General features: G+C 33.5%; 1 protein-coding gene across 1 annotated transcript in view; it reads left to right on the top strand.

Moving 5' to 3' along the window:
• RAB11FIP2 (RAB11 family interacting protein 2) overlaps nt 1-25681 on the top strand; it is a 73831-nt gene that overhangs the window by 3518 nt on the left and 44632 nt on the right. The window contains exons 2-3 of the mRNA XM_044662592.1: nt 6798-7240; nt 8407-8875. Coding sequence (XP_044518527.1) covers nt 6798-7240; nt 8407-8875 — 912 coding nt within the window. The remainder of the gene's footprint in view (nt 1-6797; nt 7241-8406; nt 8876-25681) is intronic.

Below are 25681 nucleotides of genomic sequence, written 5' to 3'. Positions count from 1 at the left end.
GAATGGCTCTTGAAGGCCTCATTAAGACTTCCATGTTATAGCAATGTAAAAACAACATCAAAGTAACTGAGATTACTTGTGTTTACACTTTTATTAGGAAATTTTATGTTTTAGTTTGTGGATACACTATTGATCTGGTGAGAAATTTATATAATTTCTAGAAAATACATACCCATCTCAGTTGTAATCTAGTTTATGTTAAGTGCCTATTTGTTCTTCTCATATAAAGCTTGCCTGAAGTTTTAGAACAGAGATTTTTATCCTACAATCAGTGAACTTAAAAAAAAAGATTTTCTGATCACTATTTTAACATATCTGATTCCCATTTTAATCTTACGTGTTTTATTCATTTAAAATACTATTCTAAGAGAAGTCCATAGGCTTTAGTGCACTGGCAACAGGATCTTCTATACAAAGAATATCCCTGTTTTGGAGTTATTTTAAAATCATAACTTGATTAATTCTAAAAACATAAAGTAAAAACACTCTGATATCTTTGACTTTTATACCCTGATATATTATACCAGTTTCCTTAGATGGATATATCTGTCCTATCCTGCAATAAAGGTGACCTAACTAATTGATAGCTGAATTTATTTGAAAAATGTTCAAAGGGAATTGAAATTCATCCTTTTTTTTTCCCCTTTAGTTTTTATTTAGCCCTGTGCAAGTTACTTTACCTCATTGGGCCTTAGTTTCCCATTTATTAAAATGTGGAAATTGACCCAGTCATATCTAGGTATCAGATGTATTCTATTCAACAAAACTTTTTGCTAGGATGGGAGAGGATAAAGAGAAATTGAAGTTTGTCATTATAGAACTTCTTGTCTAATATATATACAAAAATAACTTTCAGGACAGTAGAGTAAGTTAATATATTGGTGAAGGAACACTGGCCTTAGATGATATGACCTAGATTTGAATCCTGGCTCAGCCACTTAGTAATCATGTGACCGTAGGCCAGTAATTTTACCTTCTTCAACCTCAGTTTCCTTTTCTGTGTATAATAATGCTTTTGCAACCTAGCTCGCTAGGTTTTTGTGAGGATCGAATAAGATAATGTATATAAAGTGCTTTATAAATTTATAAATAAAGCTATATAAATTCAATTATCAATATCATTATTGACAGTTACATAATGCTTTGGATTGTAGAAGAGAGGAATTATTTCAAGGTATAAAATTATCGGGTTAAGGCAAAGACTATCAGTATAAAAGCAAATGAAATTATTTATTATGCTTAAATTTTATAAAGTTTCATATACTTGTTAAAGCACTCTACAGATTTTGGTTTTTATGTATAAATTCTATAATTCTGTTTTCCTTTTTACCCTTTATTTTCCTTATTTCATCGGATTATATTCTTTCCTGTGCTTACATTACACATCTACATATTTATCCATTATTACATTCTCAAGTGATGGATATTTGATGCTATATCCTTTCTGTAAATTATTACTTTTTTGATATGCTGTCTGTCAAATAGATTTCTCTACACAAATGTTAATTAATTGGTAATTAACTCCATAACAGTGTTGAGAAAGCAGTAGTGACCACATTTTCCATATTTTGTTTTTTCTTATATCCCAAGGATAAAGATTGTAGTGTTGCCATTTCCATTTTCTCGTTGGTATGTCATTGAATTTCCCCATTTGCTTCAGATTAGTGTTACAGGTTAGTTCTTTTATTTTAGAGCTTTTATTCCTTACATAACTTGTTTGACATTACTAGTTCTTAATTAATAATATCGTTTAAGTTTAGGAAAATTGTTTTCTTAATTTTTTGCTAACAGAGGCTAGATCTCTGTAGTTTAAGAATTTAAAATTTGTGGTACCAATTAACCTCATGTAAAAAGAGATAGAGAAAAGTTGCTAGTACACAAATTTTTGTCTTGATACAATGGTTTATATTCTTTACTTGGAAAAAGCCACAGACTGACTATTACTAACTTGTTCAGTGACCTTAGTTCAATCACTTAATTTGTCTGGGCCACCAGTTCCTCATCTGAAAATTAAAGGGACTGCTTAGAATGGTTTTTAAGGATCCTTTGGGCTATAACATTTTGTGAAAATTTGACAGGTTTCTTATATGTCAGTAATAAAGTAATTTAATAGTATATAGGGTATTTAACCTATTATCTCATTAGTCTTCATAATAACCTTTTCTTGTGACAGATCTGATATATCAATCTTCTGATGCCAAATCTAGACCTTTTTTTTAACTGTACCTCAGGTACTATACTTATCAGAGGAATTATTTCCATAATTAAATAGGAATTACCAATTTAGAGAAATATTCTGGAAGGTCTAGTTTTAGAGTAGTGATCAGTTCTCCCAGTGGTTGGTTTTTGTATATTTTTCTAATATATAAGAGATGATCTTCTCATAGTTAGGTCACACACTATGAAGTGATAGCTGTATCTACATAGATCTATATATATATATATCACTTTGAAAACATTTAAAGAATATATTTGTTAGCTGTCATACAGAATTTTCACTCATTCATGTTTTCTCGCTTGATCTCCTTTGTGTTCTGTGGCAGACATTTATGAAATTGGATTAGTATTGCAAACCTAAATGGCTCAAGCAGTCATGATTTTGGCTCTGGTGTCCTAAACAAATAACTATAGTCACACATGTTCTTATACATACATTGGAGAGATCCCAATCCTAGGAATATGTTCTTTCTCAAGAAGAAAAAAGACTAGTAGAATATATCGAGTAATTTATTTTTAAAGTCAAGGTCAATAAATGACAGTTAATCTTGCTTAGCTTATGTATAATCAGTGAAAATAGAAGAATGTATTTACTTCAATGGACTATAATTTTTACTTCAAAATAACTTATGCCTCATTGAATTTTATAGCATCTTGAATCATGTTACTTATGCACTAATTTTATTTCACCTTAAGGTTGTTTTATATGTAAAACATACTGACGAGTTCATTGAGTCAGTTGAAAGGAGGAAACAGAGAAGCTTGAGGAGACTAAACTTGCATAGATTCTTTTAGATTGGTAATGTTTTAAAAAGATATATTTACAAAATACTGCTTTAACATTCCAGTGCTTCCACTCCACTGTCAGGGAGAACTGGTAAACTCTCATTACTGGTATTATACAATGAAGATTGTGTTTGGTCTAGCATTTTCTGGAGTCTTGGGGCAACCATATGTTATAGCTCTATATACACTTTGGGCTTCTGGGCTTCATTTGTTGGAATGAGTCATGTGTGGACACCTGCAGAATTATTGTAATATCAGTTTTCCACCAGTAATCTTATGCATTAAGATATGTATCCTGCTTGAATTTCTTAGAAAAGCTATTGTGTCTAAGTAGATAACAAAGCATATATTAATAACAAAGCCTTTATGTATCTATTCTTCAGTTAGAAAATGTAAAAGTAAATATGTCTTCAGAGATTTTAAGTGTCATTACTTAAATTCATCAGAACATCACACCTTTTTTGTCCTTGTGCTATTTAAATATCTAACTCTAGGCCACTGTTATTTTAAGTATTATGCTCAGATGTGACATATTCACTTTACTTGTTTTGTCTAGTAGATGGAACTAAGTATTTGTTTACCTGGTACATAGTAAATATAGTAGCCTGTTTCTGGCATATTTTGAATGTGACCTATGTAAAATTCCTTTTTAACTAAAATAAACTTTTTAGATTTGACTTTATAGTTGTCTTATATAAAATACATTTGTCTTATAAAAAATGTCTTTACTCATCTCTACATGTACCCTTTGATCCTTTGAAACTGGCCTCATGTAAAACATTATCCCCTGATTCCAGGCATTTTCATTGGCTGTTCTTCATACCTGGAATTCTCTCCCTCCTCATTTTTGCTTTGGCTTTCCTAGCTTCTTTCAGGTACCAGCTAAAATCCCCCCTTCTCCAGGAAGCCTTCCTGGACTTCCTTTTATGCTAATGCCTTCCCTCTTGATTGCCTCCAATTTGTTATGTATATGTCTTGTTTGTACATATTTTGTTTTCATGTTCTCTCTCCCATTAGAGAGTTTCTTGAAAGCAGGGACATCATTTGCTTTTCTTGTATCCTAAGTGCTAGAGTGCCTGGCCCATGGTAGTTGCTTAATAAATGCTTGTTGATATATGGACTTGATTTTATAAAAGATTGGGGTTAGTTGGTAACAAAGGACAATATCTATACTTTTAGAGAAGTTATTTAAACACAAGAAGTATTTATTAAGTCCTTCCCTTGTGCCAGGTTATATATGCTCTTTTGCAGTGTATTATGGCTGTGTGCCTTCACAGAAGAACCAGTATTTTTTATTGTTAAAATTGCTATAAATGAAACCTAAGTAAACTATGCCTTGTGTACACCATTTAAATATGTATAGTATAATGGAATGAAATGTTTGAAAATACAAAACTTGACTCTAAATTAGATTGTAATATTTTTACTATATATTGTGTGAAGTACAAGCTTACTAGTAAGGAGTCATTTAAATTGATCTTTTTCAATAATCTTATCACAAATTATTGGTAACTAGGTTTCTTAGCATTTTGCTCAGTTCTCATATTTTATAAAAATCTATTGAACTCCTATGTATATGAAGTATTGTTCTAGGCATCAAGGATATTCAAATAGGCCCTACTGTCAAAGAGCTTAAAATACCATTTTCTGGAGGGTGGAAAGGGTTGGGAAAAATATATATGTATACAGATAATATAAAGTATAAGTAATTTCAGGGTCTTGAGGCAGAGAGAGCCTTAGCAATGGCACTTGAGCTGAATATTAAAGGGAACTTGGGATTCTAAGAAGCTTATAGAAAGGAGAATATTTTAGGTCCAGAGATCAGCTTGTTCAGGGACATGGAGGTGACCGATTGTCTTACACACATTTGGTTGAAACAGAGTGGCTGGGGTAATAAACATGAAATATGTCTGGAAATAAAATGTTGGAGCTAGGTTGTTGAGGCCTTTTGATGGCCAACAAAGAAGTTTGTATTTGATCCAAGAGGCATTAGGGAATCACAGAAACTCCTTGAGCAGGTGAGTTATATGGTTAAGGTTGTACTTTGGGAATTTCAATATGGCACTTGTGTGGAACATGAATTAAAAAGTGAAGAGACTAGAAGGATGACCAATTAGGAGGCTATTACAGTAGTTCATGTGAATGATGATGAGAAGGCCTGAACAAGGATGATGGCTCTGTAAGTGAAAAGGGAAGGTGGTGGTGAAAATGAGATGCTGAGGGAAGACTTTGATTTATTTTGGGTGAGGGATGAGGAAGAGTGAGGTGAATTAGAGTTGGCTCCAAGTTTACAAATCGAGGTTAATTGTATGATAGTGATCCTCCCCACAAGAAAACAGCCAGTTAAATGGAGAGCTGGGTTAAGGAGATAAAGATAAGAAAGCATTTTGAAAATGTCGAGTTGGAATCACCTCTGTGACTTCCAGGTGAAAATGTTCAGCAGGTAGTTGGTGATATGAGACTGGAGCAAACTTTTAAAAAAGGTGCTTTAATTGCTTTTTAATTTGCCTAGGGTCACATAGCTAGTAAGTATCTGCAGCTGGATTTGAACTCGGGTCTTCCTGATTCCATGGCCAGAGTTTTATCTCTAGTCCCAACTCAGATTTGGGGATATATAAATATTTAGGCATCTGTATAAAGGTGATAATTGAAGCCATGGGAGTTGATGAGATCACACAGAGAGTATGAAGGGAGAGCAAGGGACCAAGGAAAGATCTTGTACCTTGTTTTGATTTTCTATCTATGAATCTAATGTAAAATATAGCATAAGTAAATTGCATATATCCTCAAGTGCTCCCCAAAGTTATTAATCTTTCCTCATTAGGGTGAGATAAACATACATATTTTATCCAAGTAGTATTTTTAGTGCCGAAAGAGTTTGGGAGGCTCATTTTTTCAGACAACTTGATAATTATTTGTCATTGTAAATTGCCTAACTCAAAAAGAATTTTTATTGGTGAATGCTTTCAGATTCTCTCCTTCAGTATTTTTCAATGTCAGAAAGATTTACTTAGACCATTAGCAACTCTTATCACACGTGGAAACATGTTAGCTATTACTGATAAGAATTTTAAAGGATGAGTGGTTTTAAAGGCATAAAAGAAAAGGTCACTTAAAAAGGTATACTAACACTTCTGTTTTCAGGCCTATTCAGCTAGCTTCATGTCATAGCCCAGAAACATTTGCATAAACCTCTATGAAAATGGATAAACCGAGAAATGTTTAGTATAACAAAATTTGATAAATATTATTATTCCATGTTTAAATTGTTTTGAAATGTAGATTTATGAAAACAGCCATTTATTATATATGTGAACATTTAGGGATTCTGCTTAATGAAAAGAAACTACATGTTGCTGTTTTGTCTTTAATTTTAAAATCTTGTATATTTTTCTTATGTGGAATTTTTATATAGATTGACTTGATGGATGTATTTGGGAAAAGTTAGTATTCTTCATTAATTCTTTTTTTTTTTTTTTTTTTACTTCAGAACTTTAGGGAAGGTACTATACTTTATAATATCAAGAGAAGACATTTGTAGCCATATGACTACCTACATTCGAGTTGGGTCAGGAGTAGGGATGGTTACTATAAAAAACTGTATTTAAAGGAAAGCTAAAATATGCAAACTTTGCAAATTATATCTTATAGTTTTGTCAGCATTTTATAAGCTAAGCCTTTCAAGGTGCAAAGATACTTGACTGAGTATTCTGTGAAAATAATGAAATAACAACAACAAAAAAGGAAACTGTAGCTGAATGCCTGATCCAAACCATTTCCCCCTTCTTTTTAAGGTGGTTTAGGTTAGAATCCAAACAAGGAAAAAGAGCCAAAGACAGAGGACAAATAAAGGTCAACATTCAGTTTATGAGAAACAATATGACAGCCAGTATGTTTGACCTGTCAATGAAGGATAAAACAAGATCTCCTTTTGCAAAACTAAAAGATAAAATGAAAGGAAGAAAGAATGATGGGACATTTTCTGATACATCTTCAGCAATCATTCCAAGTACTCATATACCTGATGCTAACACTGAACTTTCAAGTAGTGAAATACAGATGAAATCCAAACCAAAAAAGCCTTTTCTTTTGGGACCTCAGCGACTCTCTTCAGCTCATTCAATGTCTGATTTAACTGCATCACATGTTTCTTCAGAGAAATTGAAGACTGCCACCATTGGTCATACACATCTTTTCAGGCGCCATTTGGATTCTTTCGAATCTGTTGAGGAAAGTGGTAAGTGAAATGTTTTACTAGATATTTTGGTGGAATTTTGAAACTACCTTTTGATTTTTCTTACACATGATTTTTTTTCTTTTTTTTTTTTAAACCCTTGTACTTCGGTGTATTGTCTCATAGGTGGAAGATTGGTAAGGGTGGGCAATGGGGGTCAAGTGACTTGCCCAGGGTCACACAGCTGGGAAGTGGCTGAGGCCGGGTTTGAACCTAGGACCTCCTGTCTCTAGGCCTGACTCTCACTCCACTGAGCTACCCAGCTGCCCCTTACACATAATTTTTTTAACTTACAGAGTGCTTTTATTTTATTTTTTGAAAAATTTTATTTAATTAATTGATTTAGAATATTTTTACATGGTTACATAATTCATGTTCTTTCCCTCCCCTCTTTTCCCCCAAACCACCCCCCCCTTGTAGCCAATGAGCAATTCCATTAGATTTTACATATGTCATTGATCAAGTCCTATTTCCATATTATTAATATTTGCATTAGGGTGGTTGCTTAGAGTCTACATCCCCAATCACTTACACATAATTTTTAATGTTAAAAAATACTTTAAAAAAGTTTTCTAAACTAAACACTTCTTAATTTTATTATTAGTAGGAAATGCAGTTTCATTTCTGCTTATAACAAATTTTCAGCATGGATTCTTTGGTTTAAAAGCTTCCTTTCATGGTCCAGTTCTTTTTTATTGCTATTTCTCCCATATTGAAGATGTATAACATTTAATTTTATATAAATTGTGTTATAGAATAATACTTTCTGAGATCAAAAATGTTTTTGAAAATCAGTCCTGCATGTTAAAAACAAATTTAATAATAAATAATTTTGAAAACCCACACAAATCCTTGGAATACTTTACTGCCTTCTAATGCCAAGAAGATACAGTAACACTACAGTTTGTTTACATCATGTTTTGTCTCATGTGAGGAACTTACTAAGCAGGTGTCTAGTAATGTAGTAATTGTCATTAGCCTAGAACCTTTATACCATTATATAGTGGCTTCTTAAAATGAATTATTTTACAAGATTATTTTTGAGGTTAATATCTTGAAATAACTAATTGCTCAACTTCTAAAAGCAGAAACAATGTGCTTACTGAATGTGTCAAATAGTATGATGTAATGTCTCACTGGCTATGTATTAACTACAAAATTGTTTGCAGGAAGTCTCAAATCTCCACATAGAAGAACATTAAGTGCTGATACTTCTAAAATCAACCATCCTGACAGCATAGTTGATGAAGGTGAATCGTCTTTTGGAACACAAAATGACCCATTTACAAATGTGACTGCTTCATTACCCCAAAAATTTGCAACACTGCCAAGAAAGAAAAATCCATTTGAAGAAAGCAGTGAATCATGGGACAGTGGTGTGAGTTTATTTTCAAAATCAGTTGATGTTAAAAAAGAAAATAAAAGAGAGAAAAGGGAAAAAGTTAGTCTTTTTGAAAGAGTGACTGGGAAAAAAGATAGCAGGAGATCTGACAAACTTAGCAATGGGGGATCGGACAGTTCTTGTGACTTGAAATCACCTAATGCATTTGGTGAAAATCGCCAGGATTATTTTGATTATGAATCTACCAACCCATTTTCAACAAACTTCAGGACTACAAACATGATGACATCTTCTAGGTAAGCTTAAATCTTGGAGGGAGTATAAAGTTTTGCAAAATATGCAAATGAAGGAAAAAATTCTCCAGATGTTTGAATATTTTAAATACTTTTGCTACTTATTCATTTAATTTAAATTTATGATTTTTTGTTTACAACTTTTTTTAACAGTATTTGTGTCCCATTGATGCCACTTATATCAGGATCCTTTATTTTCTAATTCCAATGGGGCAACAAATCTTCCTCTCATTTGTTCTGTTACATTAAAAAAAAATTGGAAAAATTTAAGAAATGAGTGATAATCTTTTTGATGAGATATAGTGATGATCCCAATATATTCATTTAAAATTTTCTGTTTTGAAGTAACATTGTTATATTGTAAATTTTAATGCTTTAAGAGACTCATGCTATACTTTGAAAGCAGAAGTAGACCAGTTGGAGTCTACAAACTACAATTTGAAAGTCACTACCATACATTTAAGGTTAATCTTCAGAGTGCTTTGATCTTTGGATGAATGACCACCCTTAATAGATGGCAATTTGAGAATATTTTTATACTGTAAGCATTTAATTCTTGTGATGTCTTCTGAGATTCCAAGTGAATAAACTTTTGCTAATATAAAATCATAGCACTATCAGTCTCAAAGCCAGATGTAGAATTCAGAATTCTTCATTCATATGTAATTTAGTAGTCTATCTTTATCAAGGAATATTATATGCATTTTATATTTTTAAGGAGGTATCATATGTTGGAGAATATGAAAATGAATTTATTTTTAGAAATTTACAGTAATCTTATATGGAAAAGCTGTGATGAGAGTTTTCTGTTAAAACTAATCATTGACTCATTTTCATCTGTTCTTTTCTTTGAGACCATTGCCTAATTTCAGAAGCTCTGCTTTATTTCCTATCTGTTGCCTGCCAGTCACCATACCCCATCTTTTTATTTAAAGAAATGAATGATTCTATGGGAAAAAATTGCATTATCTGTTATCTATGTTTGAACTCTGATGTATGGAAAGGCCTGCCGAACAGAATTGATACTAAAGATTTGGAGGGAATGTATACTTTTTATTTTTTGAGAAAGACTAGGTAGTTCACTGTGGTTTTAAAAATTGCAGTCTTTATAATGAGAACATGATATTTTGAAAACATTTGTTTTTATCATAGTATTGCCACTTCATTCTTTTAACATTTTTATTTCCTTTACATACTGTCTCCTTTCACTAAATCCTAAAGGATCTGTAAATAACATACACTAGATTTGTAAAAATAAATTTAAAAACCATAGAATATTAGTTCTAAAAAGGATTAATTTTATAGATGAGATAATTGAAATCCAGTAATATTTAGCATTTACATATTTTTTTTACATTTTTTTGCATGTTTATTTAGCATTTACATACAGCTTAGAAAAGGAAAAGTTTTGTAACTTCTAACTAATTCTAGGTTTTCTTTCCTTTACGCTCAGATTCCTTTCCCCCTTTTGCCTTTTTTCTGTTGTCTCTCATTCAACCTTTTATTCAAAAGTTTGGTGTGAAATTGGATAGACATTAAAGGGCTGAATAAAATTTGAGAAGCTTTAAATTCCAAAGAAGTAAAAAGAAAGGAAAGTAGTATGACAAAGATTTTTAAACTGTTAAATATTGTATGGCCCAGGTGAAATTAGTGTGTCACCAAATCTAGATTTGTGGGGCCATTTGCATCTAACCTAGTACAAAACCCTATTAAGAGCTTTGAAAGCAAGAATTTCACTTAACTAGATCTAGGCTAAGGTAATGCAGATTTCTTCATTAAAACTAAGGCTATTTTATAATATAGTTAATGTTTTACATAGATGAACTAGATTTTCTGTGATTATTTCCAGTATAGTAATGATGCTGAATGTAAAATACCATAGATTGATAAATTTGTTTGAAATCTATGAACCACTTCCAAAACTTGAGCAGAAAGAATTTTTTGGCTTTCAAGGAAAGAAGAGCAAAAGGGAATAAAAAAAAAACATACTACCGTAGAGCATTAGTTCTCAATCTCTGATTGAGACCCAAATCAGGGTTGCTGACTACTGACAAAAGAATCCTAAAAGGATTTTCAAAATTCAAAGACTACCTTGCTAGCCTTGAAACAATGTATTTTTGGGGGCAGATAGGGAAAATGAAGTCACAGTGACTAATGATTCCTTTCCATATTTCATCTGTTTCTTCTCCCTAGCTTTCTAATGAATCCTCCTTTTTGATCCCTGCATTTACTATTATTTTCTCCACCATGCTTCTGGGATTTGGTATTTGAGACTTACACTATCTTACTTCCATCTAGTTGCTTCCTGGATGAGTAGCACTATTTGGTACATTGGTTTTCTTTTCAAGTTATAATTAGAAAATATAAAAACATAACAGTAAAAAAAAACTGAAGGACATCTCAGTAGTTTCAGTTAAAATTTCCCTCAAGTGCCATGTCCCATGCTTGCAATTTTTCAAACTTTGTAGTGCAGCAAGGCAAAATATATAAAGTCATAGTCTTTGTCTTCAATATTATGATTTTTTAGAAATCTCATATAAAAATACATAGCAGAAACACAGTGTTATTGATAGTGTATGAAAGGTAGGGATATGAATCTAAGAATAAGATATAATCAAACTTTTTGGAAACTAGCCTTATATATACATTTAGAAATTATTTTCAAAAGCGAGGAAGGCCTTTCTTTAAAAAAAATTTCTTTTACCCATTTTCCTATCTTACCCCTCACAGCGTCAATATAAATTTAGTTGATTTTTCATATAAATGTGGTCTGTTCGTTGTGTGTTATGATTGTTATACATAATAACATCAAAATGTGTGCTTTGAATTGTTTTCTATTAATGTCAAAGGGTTAGCTGAGCCAGTCATATTTTCACAGATTTCTTTTTATAACTAATGATATTCATTTGTGAGAATGTTTGGCCTTGGGGACTATAGAACGGAGTACCTTCTGCTTGAAGTATCTAGTCCATAACTGTACTGAATGATAATAATAGCTAGCATTTATGTAGTGCTTTAAAATTTGGAAAGTGCTTGATGTATCTTATTTGATCCTCCCCAAATCCTATGTGGTAGGTGCTATTGTTATCTCCATTCTATAAATGAGAAAACTGTGGATTAAAGAGAGTAATTGACTGGCCCAAGGTCATGAAGCTAGTGTCTAATATGGGATTTGAATCCAGGTCTTCTTGACACTAAATCCAGTGTTCTATCAACTAGGCCTCTTCGCTACCTCTGTCTTAGCAGATATTAACCATAACAAGAAAAGTAGACGTTTATCTTAAGTGAATGGTACATTTATTTCGCTAGAGAGAACACTATGTACTAGCCAATTTGATCACATTGAAAACAAGTTTAAAGCATTTCCTGGTTTATCACTTCTTAGCCAGTAAAGTCTGCCAGAAAAAATGTCTTCAGATTATAGGATCATAAACTGAGAGCTGGAAGGGACCTTAGAGGCCAGGATGTCCAACCCCATCATTTCGTAGATGAGAAAATTGAAGAACAGAGGTTAAGTGATTTGCTGAAGGTCACATAGCTATAAGTTTCAGAGTACTTGGTTGTGTCTGTTATCATGGTGTTGCATAGTAATGATGCAAGTGATGCAGCAGAAACGGAGAATTTTCATCTAACTTGATATTACCCAAGTCACCTTTCTGTGCGGTGATGAAGGCAATGATAAAACTGTGGCATAACAGCTTGCTTTGGGATCAGGAACATGGGTTCAGGATGGCCTCTGACACATACCAGCTTGTGACTGTTTGAAAGAGGGAATTTCTTCATCCTTTTGAACTCCTTGAGGATAGGGGACTGCCATTAACCACTTTTTGCTTCCCTGGCCCTTAGTACACTGCCTGCATGTAGGCACTATTACTTGTTAATGTTGATTGACTTATTGGAGTTCCCTATGCCAATTAAATCACAAGTTCACTACTTATACCTATCTCTCCCTTTTTTTAACCCTTACCTTATTTCTTAGGATAAACACTATGTATTGGTTGGGGCTAGGCAATGGTGGTTAAATGTCTTCCCCAGGGTCACAGTTTTGAACCTGGGACCTTTCATCTCTAGACCTGGCCCCTGATCCACTGAGCTGCCTAGCTATCCTGTCTCATGCTATTTCAACTAGTCAGTGCTTTGCCAGGAAGGAAGAAGATGGAAATATAGTGAAACACAAATCGATCCCATTATTGGGAGGCCAGATTTGAACCCAGGGCCTCCACACCTCTGGTCTCCAGGCCTGGCTTTCTACCATTGAGGCACCTAGCTGCCCCCATTATCCCTATCTCTTATTTGACATACTTTTAATATTTCAGATATTCCTTGGATTTTAATTGTCACCTGAAAAATACTCTGCTGTGGTATGATATACTTAAAGAATGGATTGCAAAGTTGGAAATAGAGAACCCAGTAAATTATTGTTGATTTCTTTCTTAATGCTCTTTTGTAGTTACCAGTATAATTTTTCCTGCTTTCTTTAATCTTTCTTGGAGCCTTTTGGTTTTTTGTTACATTGTTTTTCCAGTTCTTCTCCCCTAGCTTGACTGATCATTCTAAAGCACTACATTTTTTTTTACATTTTCAAGAACCTCTATTTCACTTTTGCCTGTTATTTCAGATCTAAATTTCTCTTTGTATTTTTCAAGAGCCACTATGATTTAGTACCTGACTATTTAGTACCTGACTAAAATGATCTTCCTACAGTATAGATCTGATCATGTCATTCCCCTGTTCAATAAACTCTAGTGACTTCCTGTTGTTTTCAGGATAAATTCTTCAGTACTTAAAGTCCTTCATAACTTGGGTCCGAACTACATTTTCATGCTTTATAATCTTTACTTTATGTGACTACATGATCCATTCATACTGTCTTGCTTTTTTTCCTGCACATGACATTACATATTCCATCATTCTATCCTTTGTACAAATTGTACCCCCATATATGGAATTCATCCCCTTCTTTTAGGAATCCCATGTTTCTTTCAAATCTCAACAAAACATCAGCTTCAATGTGTGGCCCTCCTAATCCCCAAAGCAACTAATGCCTTCTTGTCCCAAAATTACTTCCATAAAATTAAGTCATTTAGTCAACAAGCATTATTGAGAACCTTCTGAGTATCAAGTGCTGGGTGTATGCCAAGACACAAAGGAAACAGATCCTACATATGGGGAAGTCAACATTTTGGTGTGTTATATATACAGAATTGAATATAGAATGAATTCAAGGTAGTTTAATGATGGAGTCATTCAGTAAATAAACACTTAAGTGCCTACTATGTACTGTGCTAATTGCTAAAGGAGGTCACTAACAGGAGGATCAGTAAGATTTAATATTATTGAATGGCACTTGAGGTGAGTCTGGAGGAAATCAAGGTTATATAGGAGACTGCTAATGAAAAGGCACAATGACAGGGTTTGTGGTAGTGTATATACATAACATGTAGACCAATATGAATAGACTATAATATGTGTGGAAAAGAATACTGTGTAATGAGATTTGAAAGGTGTAAGAAGGGGCAGGTTGTAAAGAACTTTGAATTCTAGAGAAGTTTATATTTGATCCTTAAAATACTAGGAAGATACTGGAGTTTATTCAGTTAGAGGGGGAATATTGTCAGACCTACCCTGTTAAATTTTATTTTCAATTGAAGGTCTACCTCTTCTCCTTTTTATGCTTATTGAGAAAACAAAACAAAACCATGGTTACAAATGTGTATCATCAAGCAAAACAAATTCCCTCATTGGCTATGTCTTAAAAAAGGTTTCAGTCTGCTCTCTGAGCCCATCACTTATCAGTAGCTAGGCTACATGTCTTATCATGAGTCCTCTGGAATTGTATTTGTTTAGTATGTTTAATTAGAATTTCCAAATCTTTCCAAATTTTTTTTGTCTTTATGATATTATTGTTGCTATATAAATTCTTCTGGTTCTGCTCACCTTTCCATCATACATACAAGTCTCTGGTTTCTCTGAAACCATGCTCTTCAACATTTCTTATAGCACGATATTCCATCAAATTTATATACTATCATTTGTTTAAGTTATTCCTCATTTGATGGTCCCTTTCTTAGTTTTCAGAACTTTGCTAACACTAAATATTTTTGTACATTTGGGTCCTTTTCCACTTTCTTTGATCATTTTGGAACCAGTACTGGTATTGCTGGGTTATAGGTTATGCACAATTAATAGCTTTTTGGTAGTAATATCAATAGTTCCAAATTACTTTCCAGAATGGCTGACCAGTTCACAGCTTCACCAACAGTGCCTTAATGGTACCTGTTTTCCCATGGTCCCCTCCAACATTTATCATTTTCTTTTTTTGTCACCTTTGTCAATTTGATGAGTCTAGAGGTCTAGGCTCAGATTATTTTGATTTACATTTCTCTGATTACCAATGGCTTAGAACATTTTTTCATATGGTTATTGATAGCATGGATTTCTTCCTGAGAAAACTGCCCACCATTTATCAGGCCTTTTTTATGAATTTTGAATACTAGCATGTTTTATTACCCAACAATTGATGGATGATGAACTTTTTTCTCTATATCCTACAGCATTGCTAAAGTTTATTGTTTTCATTGTATCTTTTAGCTGACTGTAAGATTCTTTAAGTAAACTATCATTTCATTTGCAAAAAGTGTTAATTTTGTTTCCTCTTTGCTCATGTTTATTGCCTCTTCAAGGGGAGAAATCATTGTGGAAAGGGGGCCCATCTTCCTCATCACCATCAGCAACAACTGCTGACCAACTGCCACCCAAAGGCAGATGGGCACAGGAGCCCTAAGAGTGTCAGTGCTCCCCAAATTACTAGTCTTGTTTCTTGTCCAGCCCTCACAAACACCATCAGGAGAAGCAATTCCTACGAAGAAAAGGCCAGTCATTTCTACCAACTGTCACTGATTGCCTCTTATGAAGCAGACAAACCAACCTGGCTGAAGCAGCTGGGCACTCAAAGAGAGAGATAAGGGGCAGCATGTGTCTGGCAAGTCAAACCACCCTCACCACTTTTCACCCAGAACTTGTAGATGGCCCAGGATTCTGAATCCAAGAGCCATGAGAGTAGCACTGCTTCCATCCGAGTCCCCTCAGCCATCATCCTGGGTAGCAGCCCTTGTGGACAGCTTGCAGTCTGGGAACTGTTTCTATACATACAGAAAGGAAAGTTCTTACACCAAAATCCTTGGCACTGTTAAATAGTTCGGCATCAGAAACTGATAAATGATTTTAGTAATGGCAATGACATTAAGGAGGCTGCACAATAAGAATCCTGGGACTAGCTGAAACCTTCCAGAGGTGCTATCTGCCATTAGAATGTGAGCTCCTTGAGAGCAGGAAGTACTTTATTTTTTTTTTATCCCTAGTACTTAACTTGGTGCTTTGCACATAGTAAATGTTTAAAAATTCTTCATTTCTTCTTGTCTTGTTTTTTGCCACTCAGTAATGGCGATAATGTACATTTTTGCTTACCTTTAATTTTATTTAAAATTTTTTATTCCCATTACAGATTATGCTTGCTCTTGGTTTTAGATATATGCTCTTTGCCATCTTTGATTTATTTCTATACTATCTAATGTTTTTGGCAGAAATGGGTGTTGTGTTTTGTCAAAGGTTTTTCTGCTTCTGTTTATATAATGATACGATTTTTGTTGTTCTTGTTATTAATTTAGTCAATTTGATTATAGTTTTCCTAATATTGAATCAGTCCTATAATTCTGTGTGAATTCAATATGATCATAGGCTATAATGTTTGTCAGTATTACTGAAGTTTCCTTTCTAATACTTAATTTTTTCATTGATATTCATTAGAGATATTGGTCTAGTTTTCTGTCTTGACTCTTCCTTATTTAGGTATCAAAACCATATTTTTGTCATAGAAGGTATGGCCCTTTTCCTTTTTTCTTCAAAGTTTATATAATATTTGAATAGATTGTTCTTTAAATATTTGATAAAATTTGCTTGAAATCCATCCAGTCTTGCTTTTTTCCCCCCCTTTTGGCATTTTATGACTTGTTCAATTTATCTTTCCAAGATGGAGTTTGAATCCTTTATTTCTTGTTGGAAACCCTGCCCAAAGACATGGCTTTTTGCAAATCCTTGCAAAACTTAACTTACATCTGCTAATCTAGGAATTTTAGATATTTATGAATATTCATCCATTTTTATTGGCATATATAGCTTTACTAATACTTTCTTTTTTTTCTTTCTAAATGGTTGTCAACTTTTTCATTTTTGATATTGGTCATTTGGTTTTCTTTTTTAAGATCTTGTTAGCTAAAGGCTTTTTTATTTTTATTTATTTTTTATTTATTTTTTTAACCCTTACCCTTCCGTCTTGGAATCAGTACTGTGTATTGGTTCCAAGGCAGAAGAGTGGTTAAGGCTAGGCTATGTGGGCTCTGTCTGTGTGTGTGTGTGTGTGTGTGTGTGTGTGTGTGTGTGTGTGTGTGTGTGTGAAGTGACTTGCCCAGGGTCACACAGCTGGGATGTGTCTGAGGCCAGATTTGAACCTAGGACCTCTCATCTCTAGACCTGGCTCTCAATCCACTGAGTTACCCAGCTGTCCCCTCCTAAAGACTTTTTTTTAAAAAAAGTTATTTATCTATTTAATTCCTTCCCTCCTCCCAATAAAACAACTTCTAGTTTTCTTTATTAGTCCCTTTTTGTGTTCATTGTTGTCAATTTTTGTTAATTTCTTTGATTTTTCATGATTTCTTTTTTGCTGTTTTATTGAGGAGTTTTAGTTTTGTTTTGTTTCTAGTTACACACCCAATTATTGATTTTTTTATTTATTAAATTGCATATAGATATACATCTTAATTTTAAGGACTTCTTTAGCAACATCCCCATAATTTGGTATTGTTTTATGAATGAAAATATTGTTTCTTTTATTTGCTTTCTGACTTCACACATTGCCTTTAATTTTTTAAATTAAAAAAAATGCAATTTACAGTACTTGATAAAGCACTATATAAATTACACAGTCTGGGAGCTGAAAGGTGCCTTGGAAATCTAGTCCCAATTCTTCCTCTTATAGCTTAGGAAACTGAGTCTTCAGAAATATCAAATGACTTGCCCAGTGCCACACAGAGGAGAATGAGTTTTGAACAGAGTATTTCTGGCCAACTCTAGTGTTCTTTCTACTGTACTACACTAAATTTTAGAATTAGACTCACCTGAAAGACATTTCAGAGGCTATCTAATATCAGCAAGAAATGGTGACCCCATGATTTTAGGAAATCAAATGTAATGTTTTTTAGAATGTCTCCAAAGGTTTAAGATCTCCTCTAAGACCTTATTACCTGCCAAGATAATATGTTTAGTTTTTTGATAGCTCCTAATCAAATTAGGAAGTTTTCCCTTTACTTTTAGGAATCCATTTTGCTGGAGATACATTGTTCTTATTCTGCCTTGTTGGGCCAACCAGAGTAAGTTTCATTAGCAAATTAACAGCCCTTCAGATAACTCGAAGACAATTATGGTATCAGCCTACTCTCCATCTGAGAATATTCTATAACTTCAAGACCTACTGCATATGGCTGAAACTGTGGACACAAGAGAATACCTGCTGACCCCGATATATATGTGCTCTATCTCCTGGCTCTTGCCCCGTGGCTCAGACTTTAGATGTCTCTCACCACCACCCCCTCCCAAAAAAAAAAAAGTGAAAGTGGAAGCAGAAGAGACCTTCTGCTATAGAAAGGCCAACTTCCAGACTTTTGATTTTACTTCAGATAATTGGAACTGCCAAAAAGGGGGCCCTATTATATTTGGAAAAAGACACTATGTTTAATATAATCAAAATTATTTCTTTTACATTTTGTAATTTTTTCTAATTCTTGCTTGGTTTTAAAATCTTTCCTTTCCCAGAGATCTGACAAGTATACTATTCTGTGTTCACTTAATTTACCTATAGTTTCCTTCTTTATATTCAAGACTTTCACCCATTCTGAATTTATCTTGGTATAGGGCAGGGGTCAGCAACGTATGGCTCTCGAGCCATATCTGGCTCTTTTGAGGACCAGATATGGCTCTTTCTGCAGGAGCCATAAAATAAATTTTTTTTCAGGTGCTGTTACAGGAGCGTGCACTGTGAGCACTGTACAGCTCTCATGAAATTACATTTTAAAAAATATGGTGTTTATGGCTCTTAGGTCCAAAAAGGTTGCCGACCCCTGGTGTATGGTGTGAGATGTTGATGTAAACCTAATCTCTCCCATCCTGTTTTCCAATTCTCCCAGCAGTTTTTTGTCAGAGTGGATTTTTGTCCCCAAAGTTGGGCTCTTTGAGTTTATCATACACTGTTTTGCTGACATCACTTACCCCAAGTCTATTCCACTGATCCTCCCTTCTGTCTCTTAGCCTGTTTTGATAACCACTGCTTTATAGTATAGCTTAATATCTAGTACTGCTAGGCCCCCTTCCTTCACTTTTTTTTCATTATTTCCCTTGATATTCTTGATCTTTTGTTCTTCCAAATGAACTTTGTTATATTTTTTTCTAATTCAGTAAAAAAAGTTTTTTGGTAGTTTGATAGGTATGGCACTAAATAAGTAAATTAATTTGGGTAGAATGGTCATTTTTATTATGTTAGCTCATCCTACCCATGAGTAGTCAATGTTTTTCCAATTGTTTAGATCTAGTTTTAATTGTTTGAAAAGTGTTTTGTAGTTGTGTTCATATAATTCCTGTGTTTATTTTGGTAGGTAGATTCCTAAGTATTTTATATTGTGTAGGGTGATTTTAAATGGTGTTTTTCTTTCTAACTCTTGCTGCTGCGATATATTGGAAATATATAGAAATGCTGATGATTTATGTGCATTTATTTTGTATCCTGCTACTTTGCTAAAGTTGTTGATTATTTCTACTAGCTTTTTAGTTGATTCTCTAGGATTTTTTAAGTAGACCATCATATCATCTGCAAAGAGTGATAACTTAGTCTCCCCATTGCCTATTTTAATACCTTCAATTTCTTTTTCTTCTCTAATTGCTACTACTAGTGTTTCTAGTACAATGTTAAATAATAGAGGTGATAATGGGCATCCTTGTTTCATACCTGATCTTATTGGAAAGGCTTCTAATTTATCCCCATTGCATATGATGTTTGTTGATGGTTTTAAGTATATACTGTTTATTATTTTTAGGAAAGGTCCTTCTATTCCTATACTTTCTAGTGTTTTTAGTAGGAATGGGTGTTGTATTTTGTTAAAAGCTTTTTCAGCATCTATTGAGATAATCATGTGATTTTTGTTTGTTAGCTTGTTGATATGGTCAATTATGTGGATGGTTTTCCTAATATTGAACCATCCTTGCATTCTTGGTATACAAAATGTAAAATAAATAATTTTGATTATATTAAATTAAAAAGTTTTTGTATAAACAAAAACAATGCAACCAAAATCAGAAGGGAAACAACAAACTGGGAAAAAATCTTTATAACAAAAAATTCTGACAGAGGTCTAATTACTCAAATATGCAAGGAACTAAATCACTTGTATAAAAATCAAGCCATTCCCCAATTGATAAATGGATAAGGGACATGAATAGGCAATTTTCAGATAAAGAAATCAAAAGTATCAGTAAGCACATATGAGACCAGGTTCTAAATCTTGAATAATTAGAGAAATGCAAATCAAAACAACTCTTACCTCACACCTAGCAGATTGGCTAAAATGGTATCTGGGGAGAGTAATGAATGTTGGAGGGGATTTGGCAAAATTGGGACATTAATGCACTGCTGGTGGAGTTGTGAACTGATCCAACCATTCTGGATGGCAATTTGGAACTATGCCCAAAGAGCGATAAAAGAATGCCTGCCCTTTGATCCAGCCATACCATTGCTGGGTTTGTAACCCAAAGAGATCATAGATAAAAAGACTTGTATAAAAATATTTATAGCCATGGTCTTTGTGGTGGCAAAAAATTGGAAAATGGGGGTATGCCCTTCAATTGGGGAATGGCTGAACAAATTGTGGTATATGCTGGTGATGGAATACTACTGTGCTCAAAAGAATAATAAACTGGAGGAATTCCATGTGAACTGGAATGACCTCCAGGAATTGATGCAGAGCGAAAGGAGCAGAGCCAGAAGAACATTGTACACAGAGACTGATACACTGTGGTAAAATTGAATGCAATGGACTTCTGTACTAGCAGCAATGCAATGACCCAGGACAATTCTGAAGGATTTATGGAAAAGACGCTACCCACATTCAGAGGAAGAACTACAGGAGAGGAAACACAGAAGAAAAACAACTGCTTGAACACTTGGGTTAATGCAGACATGATTGGGGATGTAGACCAGAAACAACCACATCAATTCAATTATCAATATTATGTAAATAAGTTTTGATTGATGACACATGTTAAAACCAGTGGAAATGCACGTTGGCTATGGGAGGGGGGATTTTGAGGGGGTGAAGGGGGGAATCATGTAACCATGGAAACTTTTTCTAAAAAGAAAAAAATTCTATTTAAAAAAAAAAGAAAAGAAAAGGACACTGGGATTTTTAACTCTTATTCAAGACCCGGTTGCCTTACTTATGCAGCCTAAAACTACATCAGCTTTTGGCGCTAACATCACACTTTGGACTCATCTATTGAGTTTACATTCACTTAAAACCCCTAGATGTTTTTCATAGCAATAGTCTTCTAGCTTCACATTCCCTTTTTACTTGTAAAGTTAATTTTTTTTTTTGGATTCAAGGTTTAAAACATTTCTATTCCATGTTATTAAGTTTGGGCAGTGTTAAAGTCTTTCAAGATTTCTTTTAACCTGTCATCCAACATGTGAGCTATCTCTCCATCCTAGTTTTGTCATTTGCATATTTGATAAATGTACTCTTTCATTCAAATTATTGATAAAAAGAATAAATTGCATAGGAACAGGGAAAAATCCTTGATTTATTCCATTATATACCTCCTATCATGTTGATGTTGATCTATAATGAAATATTAATAAATCTAGATGAATGTCTAGATCTAATTAGTGTTGATAATAGAGATCCTTGCAAAAAGGCCTCTTAGGTTTCTATTTATTGTGTAATGTTGGCACTTGGTTTTAGATAAATTTTAATTATCCTGTAAAGCACAGGTTCTATATTTTTTAGTATTTTTAATAGATAGAATATTAGACGGTAATAAGTATCTTGCCAAACGCTCCTTCTGCATCGTTTGATACAATACAGTTTTATTGTAGTTTATAATTTTGGTTATTATGCTGATAGTTTTCCTAATACTGAACCAACAATATATTTCTGGTATATCACTAACCTGTCCATAGTATAGTCTTTGTGTTATATTGCTATATTCAGTTTAATAATACTTTGTTTCTCAATTCTTTTTAAAAATCTTGCTTCTTATTTGTTCTAAGAATTCTAGTTGATCTTGTGACTAAGCTGTATATTTCTTCGTGACTTTATAGATTTTTGGAGTCTTTCTTTTCTTCTGAGTGTCTTAAATGGCCTTGTTTAATAGTTCTTTATAGCAGATCTTTTTATATTACTCATTCTTGTAGTTTTAGTTCCTGAACTTGAACTTTGTGTTAGGGCCCAGGCCTGTGTGCTTCTGGAGGGATTATATAGGACTAGTTTGGCCCTGATTTGTTTTCTCTGGGTTCCTACTGCTATTTCTCTAGGGCCGTAATGGTGAACCTATGGCACATATGCCAAAAAGGGCACTCGGGGCTTTCTTTGTAGGCTTGCCTGCAGTTGCCTGCCAGAGTTCGTTACTTCATTACTAGAAAGCTAGAGGGACTCAATAGCTGTTCCTCTCTCCCTCTCCATGCTCCTGAGGACATTCCTCACTTTACCCACCCCTCTGCCCAGTAGCTCAATGGGAGCGCTTCCTCCATCCCATGTCTGGGATAGATGGTGAGCCCCCTGCAGTAAGGTGGAGGGGACATGGTATGGCACTTGTTTGAGGGGGATGGGAAAGGGACAGGCAGTCAGTCTCTAAAAGGTTTGCCATCATTGCTCTAGGGATTCAGTGCTTTTTTTATCCAATTGCTTCATGGGCAGCTCAGGCCTATGACTTAAAATTTAAAGTTTGCTCAAATCAGTATGATTTTTAGTTCAAGTCTAATTACTAGCCTCCTGGTCTGAAATTTTGCAGATTTTTCTGACCATCCTTTCCCTCCAGTAAGGCTAGCAGTTTTTATGAATCTGTGTTTTCATTAAAGAGTATAAGGTTCAATGTAAATAAAAATAAAATATACAGACTTAGCTGAATGATGTTCCATTTAAGTTGTGGCCTTGCAGAAGCATTGAGAAAATGCACAGTCTTCCAGACTCGCATATGAATGACTGGGTATGGAATATTGCATATGTTGTAAAATAAAGTCTGTATTGGTTCATCTTGCTCAACTATTTTTTTCCTCTTTAAACTTTGTTTCATGAATTGGTTTACTGAGAATGAGAGGGAGTGGATTTTCTTCAGAAATGTGATGTCAAAATGAAAACTGAATACAAAGAAAATTTTTAAAATAAAATGTTATGAGATAGGATGAGAAAAATAAGTTCAGTTGGGAATTCATAGTAAGTTTGAATTGTTTGCAGTATAAGGGACATCTCATTACTTAGAGATTACTTAAGAGTTGTAGAACTTCTGGGAGATGATTTACCTAGAGGATTTTGCTTTGGGAACATGAATTCTATTTTTGATCTGGATAGGGCATATATCTGCTTAAATGTGGTTAAGTAATTTCTTAGATTCTGGATAGTTATAACGTGATCATCTTAAGGTGGTTTTACTTTGTAAATACTCTTGAATATTATAGTTGCTGACTTTCTAATATTCCCCTCCAACAGGATTGTTTACTTGAACATACATTTCTCTTTGCAATTTGCATTGATTGCTTATGGTATCCAAATGAATTAATTTTGTCTGTTTAATAATCTTTTGTTCACAGTAGTATAGAGGCCACAGAAACAAAATTTGTAACTGCTTCTTTGATAAGTTATATTTCCATATTTCAAACTGACAATTCCCCCTTCTTAGGGCCACAGTGACCTGTTAGATATGCTTTCTTACAGTTGATGTCTGTATGTACTTTTTAGATAGTGAGTTGGTATCCAGGATTCATATTTAAACAGATTTAAAAATTTTAAAACGTTGCCATATGACCAAGAAATATTTTAACTGTTATTTTAAAGTAATGTGTCTTTAACATTCATGTGAAAATGTTGGTTAAATCTATTGTATTAATTGAAATAAAAAACAAAAACAAACTTAAAATTAGACAAACTTTACCCAAAATCTTATTTTCATAGACGTTTAATAGATTTTTGTATTATAATGCTAACTTAACAAATTTTTTTCAAGATAGTAGATCTTTCTTTGGGCATATTGGTTTCAGAGAGAAATAAAAAAGCTTATTAATACTGTATTATAAGGCTAAACAATAGTTTAATTTTAATTAATAATTATTTTTCTCACACAATCCAAACCTTATGTGAAGAATGATTTGACTTTTTTCTTTGTCTTATGAGCAGATCTAATAGGAAATCAACCATTAAAAAATTTTAGCCACATTTAAAAACCCTTGTCAGATATGATGCTTAAAAAAACAAACAAAAAAACCCATTAATCCATTAGTGTCCAGGGATTTAAAGAATGTAGCCAAAAAAAATGATGATTTAAGACCATTAGTTCCCTTAACAGTAACCGGAACTTTTATGCATAAACTCCCTGGACACTACTTGAAACTTTTATTCTTTGTCATCCTAAAGCTCATTATAATAACTCTTCATTAATTGCTCTATTTCCCAGTGGGTTAATTTGCAGAAGACCAACCAGTCTATCCTTCTGCAAATGCAAATTGATATTTATATTCTTCACAATTGAAAGGAAAACAAAACAAAACTCTCTAACAAAAAAAGTCAAACTTTTTGTTTTTATTTTGCTCAGAGAAAAAGAAAGAAAACACACAAAAAAATCCACAAAACTACTGTAGTCTAATAAACTGATGTGAAAATTTCTCAATTTACAGCACTTGACAGGTGCTAAAAGAAAAGCATCTTTAATTTTAATGTGTTGTTAGGACCTCTTTAGAGAGACTCTACAAGTTATTAACAAGGTCCTCTGAGACAGGAGACGGGTAATTAACAAGACCTATGGAGATATAGTTTAGGTAATTAACGAGCTCTTATGCACTGGACACAGGATAACACATAGAGAGTCCAATAGTTAAAGTGAACAAGTTGTTACGATATGATCAGATGTAGGAAGCAAGTTCTTCCAGGTCTCAGATAAGACTTTTAAAAAATGCTTCAGACATTGATAATCCTTTGAAACAAGAACAATGATTCTTATAAATCAGTATCTTTCTTAAAATTGTTTCAGTAGAATTTAATTTTGATTTGGCTTCTAAGGGGAGTAGGGGAGCCTATTACATGTGTAGACTATTAGTCTTAGTGCTTTTTGGGAAAAATACTAAATTTAATTTTTTCCAATTTGTTTTATATGTTGTTGGCCATCTCTGTACTTAGCAGGGTTATCTTCTTTTGGGTTTTAATTGTGCACAATAATTCTTTACAGTACAATATCCATACTAAATAATGATTGTCATAATTCCATCTTAGATCCTCATTTTGATATAAAAGTACTTTTGGTAGAGGATATTATCCCTGAATGGAATAGCAAAACAAGGGTTTTTTAAATTTGGAAATATGTTATGATCTGCAACTATTTTGTTCTATGCCAGCCTGGTATATCTAGGTGTCCAGTTCTATATCTATTTTTTTTTCTCATTGCGTTTGTGGAAATAACCTGACTCAGAGTTGTAGAGGGAGTGAACCAGTGTTCTGTACCTAA

Source organism: Gracilinanus agilis, chromosome 2 (genome assembly GCF_016433145.1).
Source record: "Gracilinanus agilis isolate LMUSP501 chromosome 2, AgileGrace, whole genome shotgun sequence".
Lineage (NCBI taxonomy): Eukaryota > Metazoa > Chordata > Mammalia > Didelphimorphia > Didelphidae > Gracilinanus > Gracilinanus agilis.
This window is presented reverse-complemented; position numbering and strand designations above follow the sequence as displayed.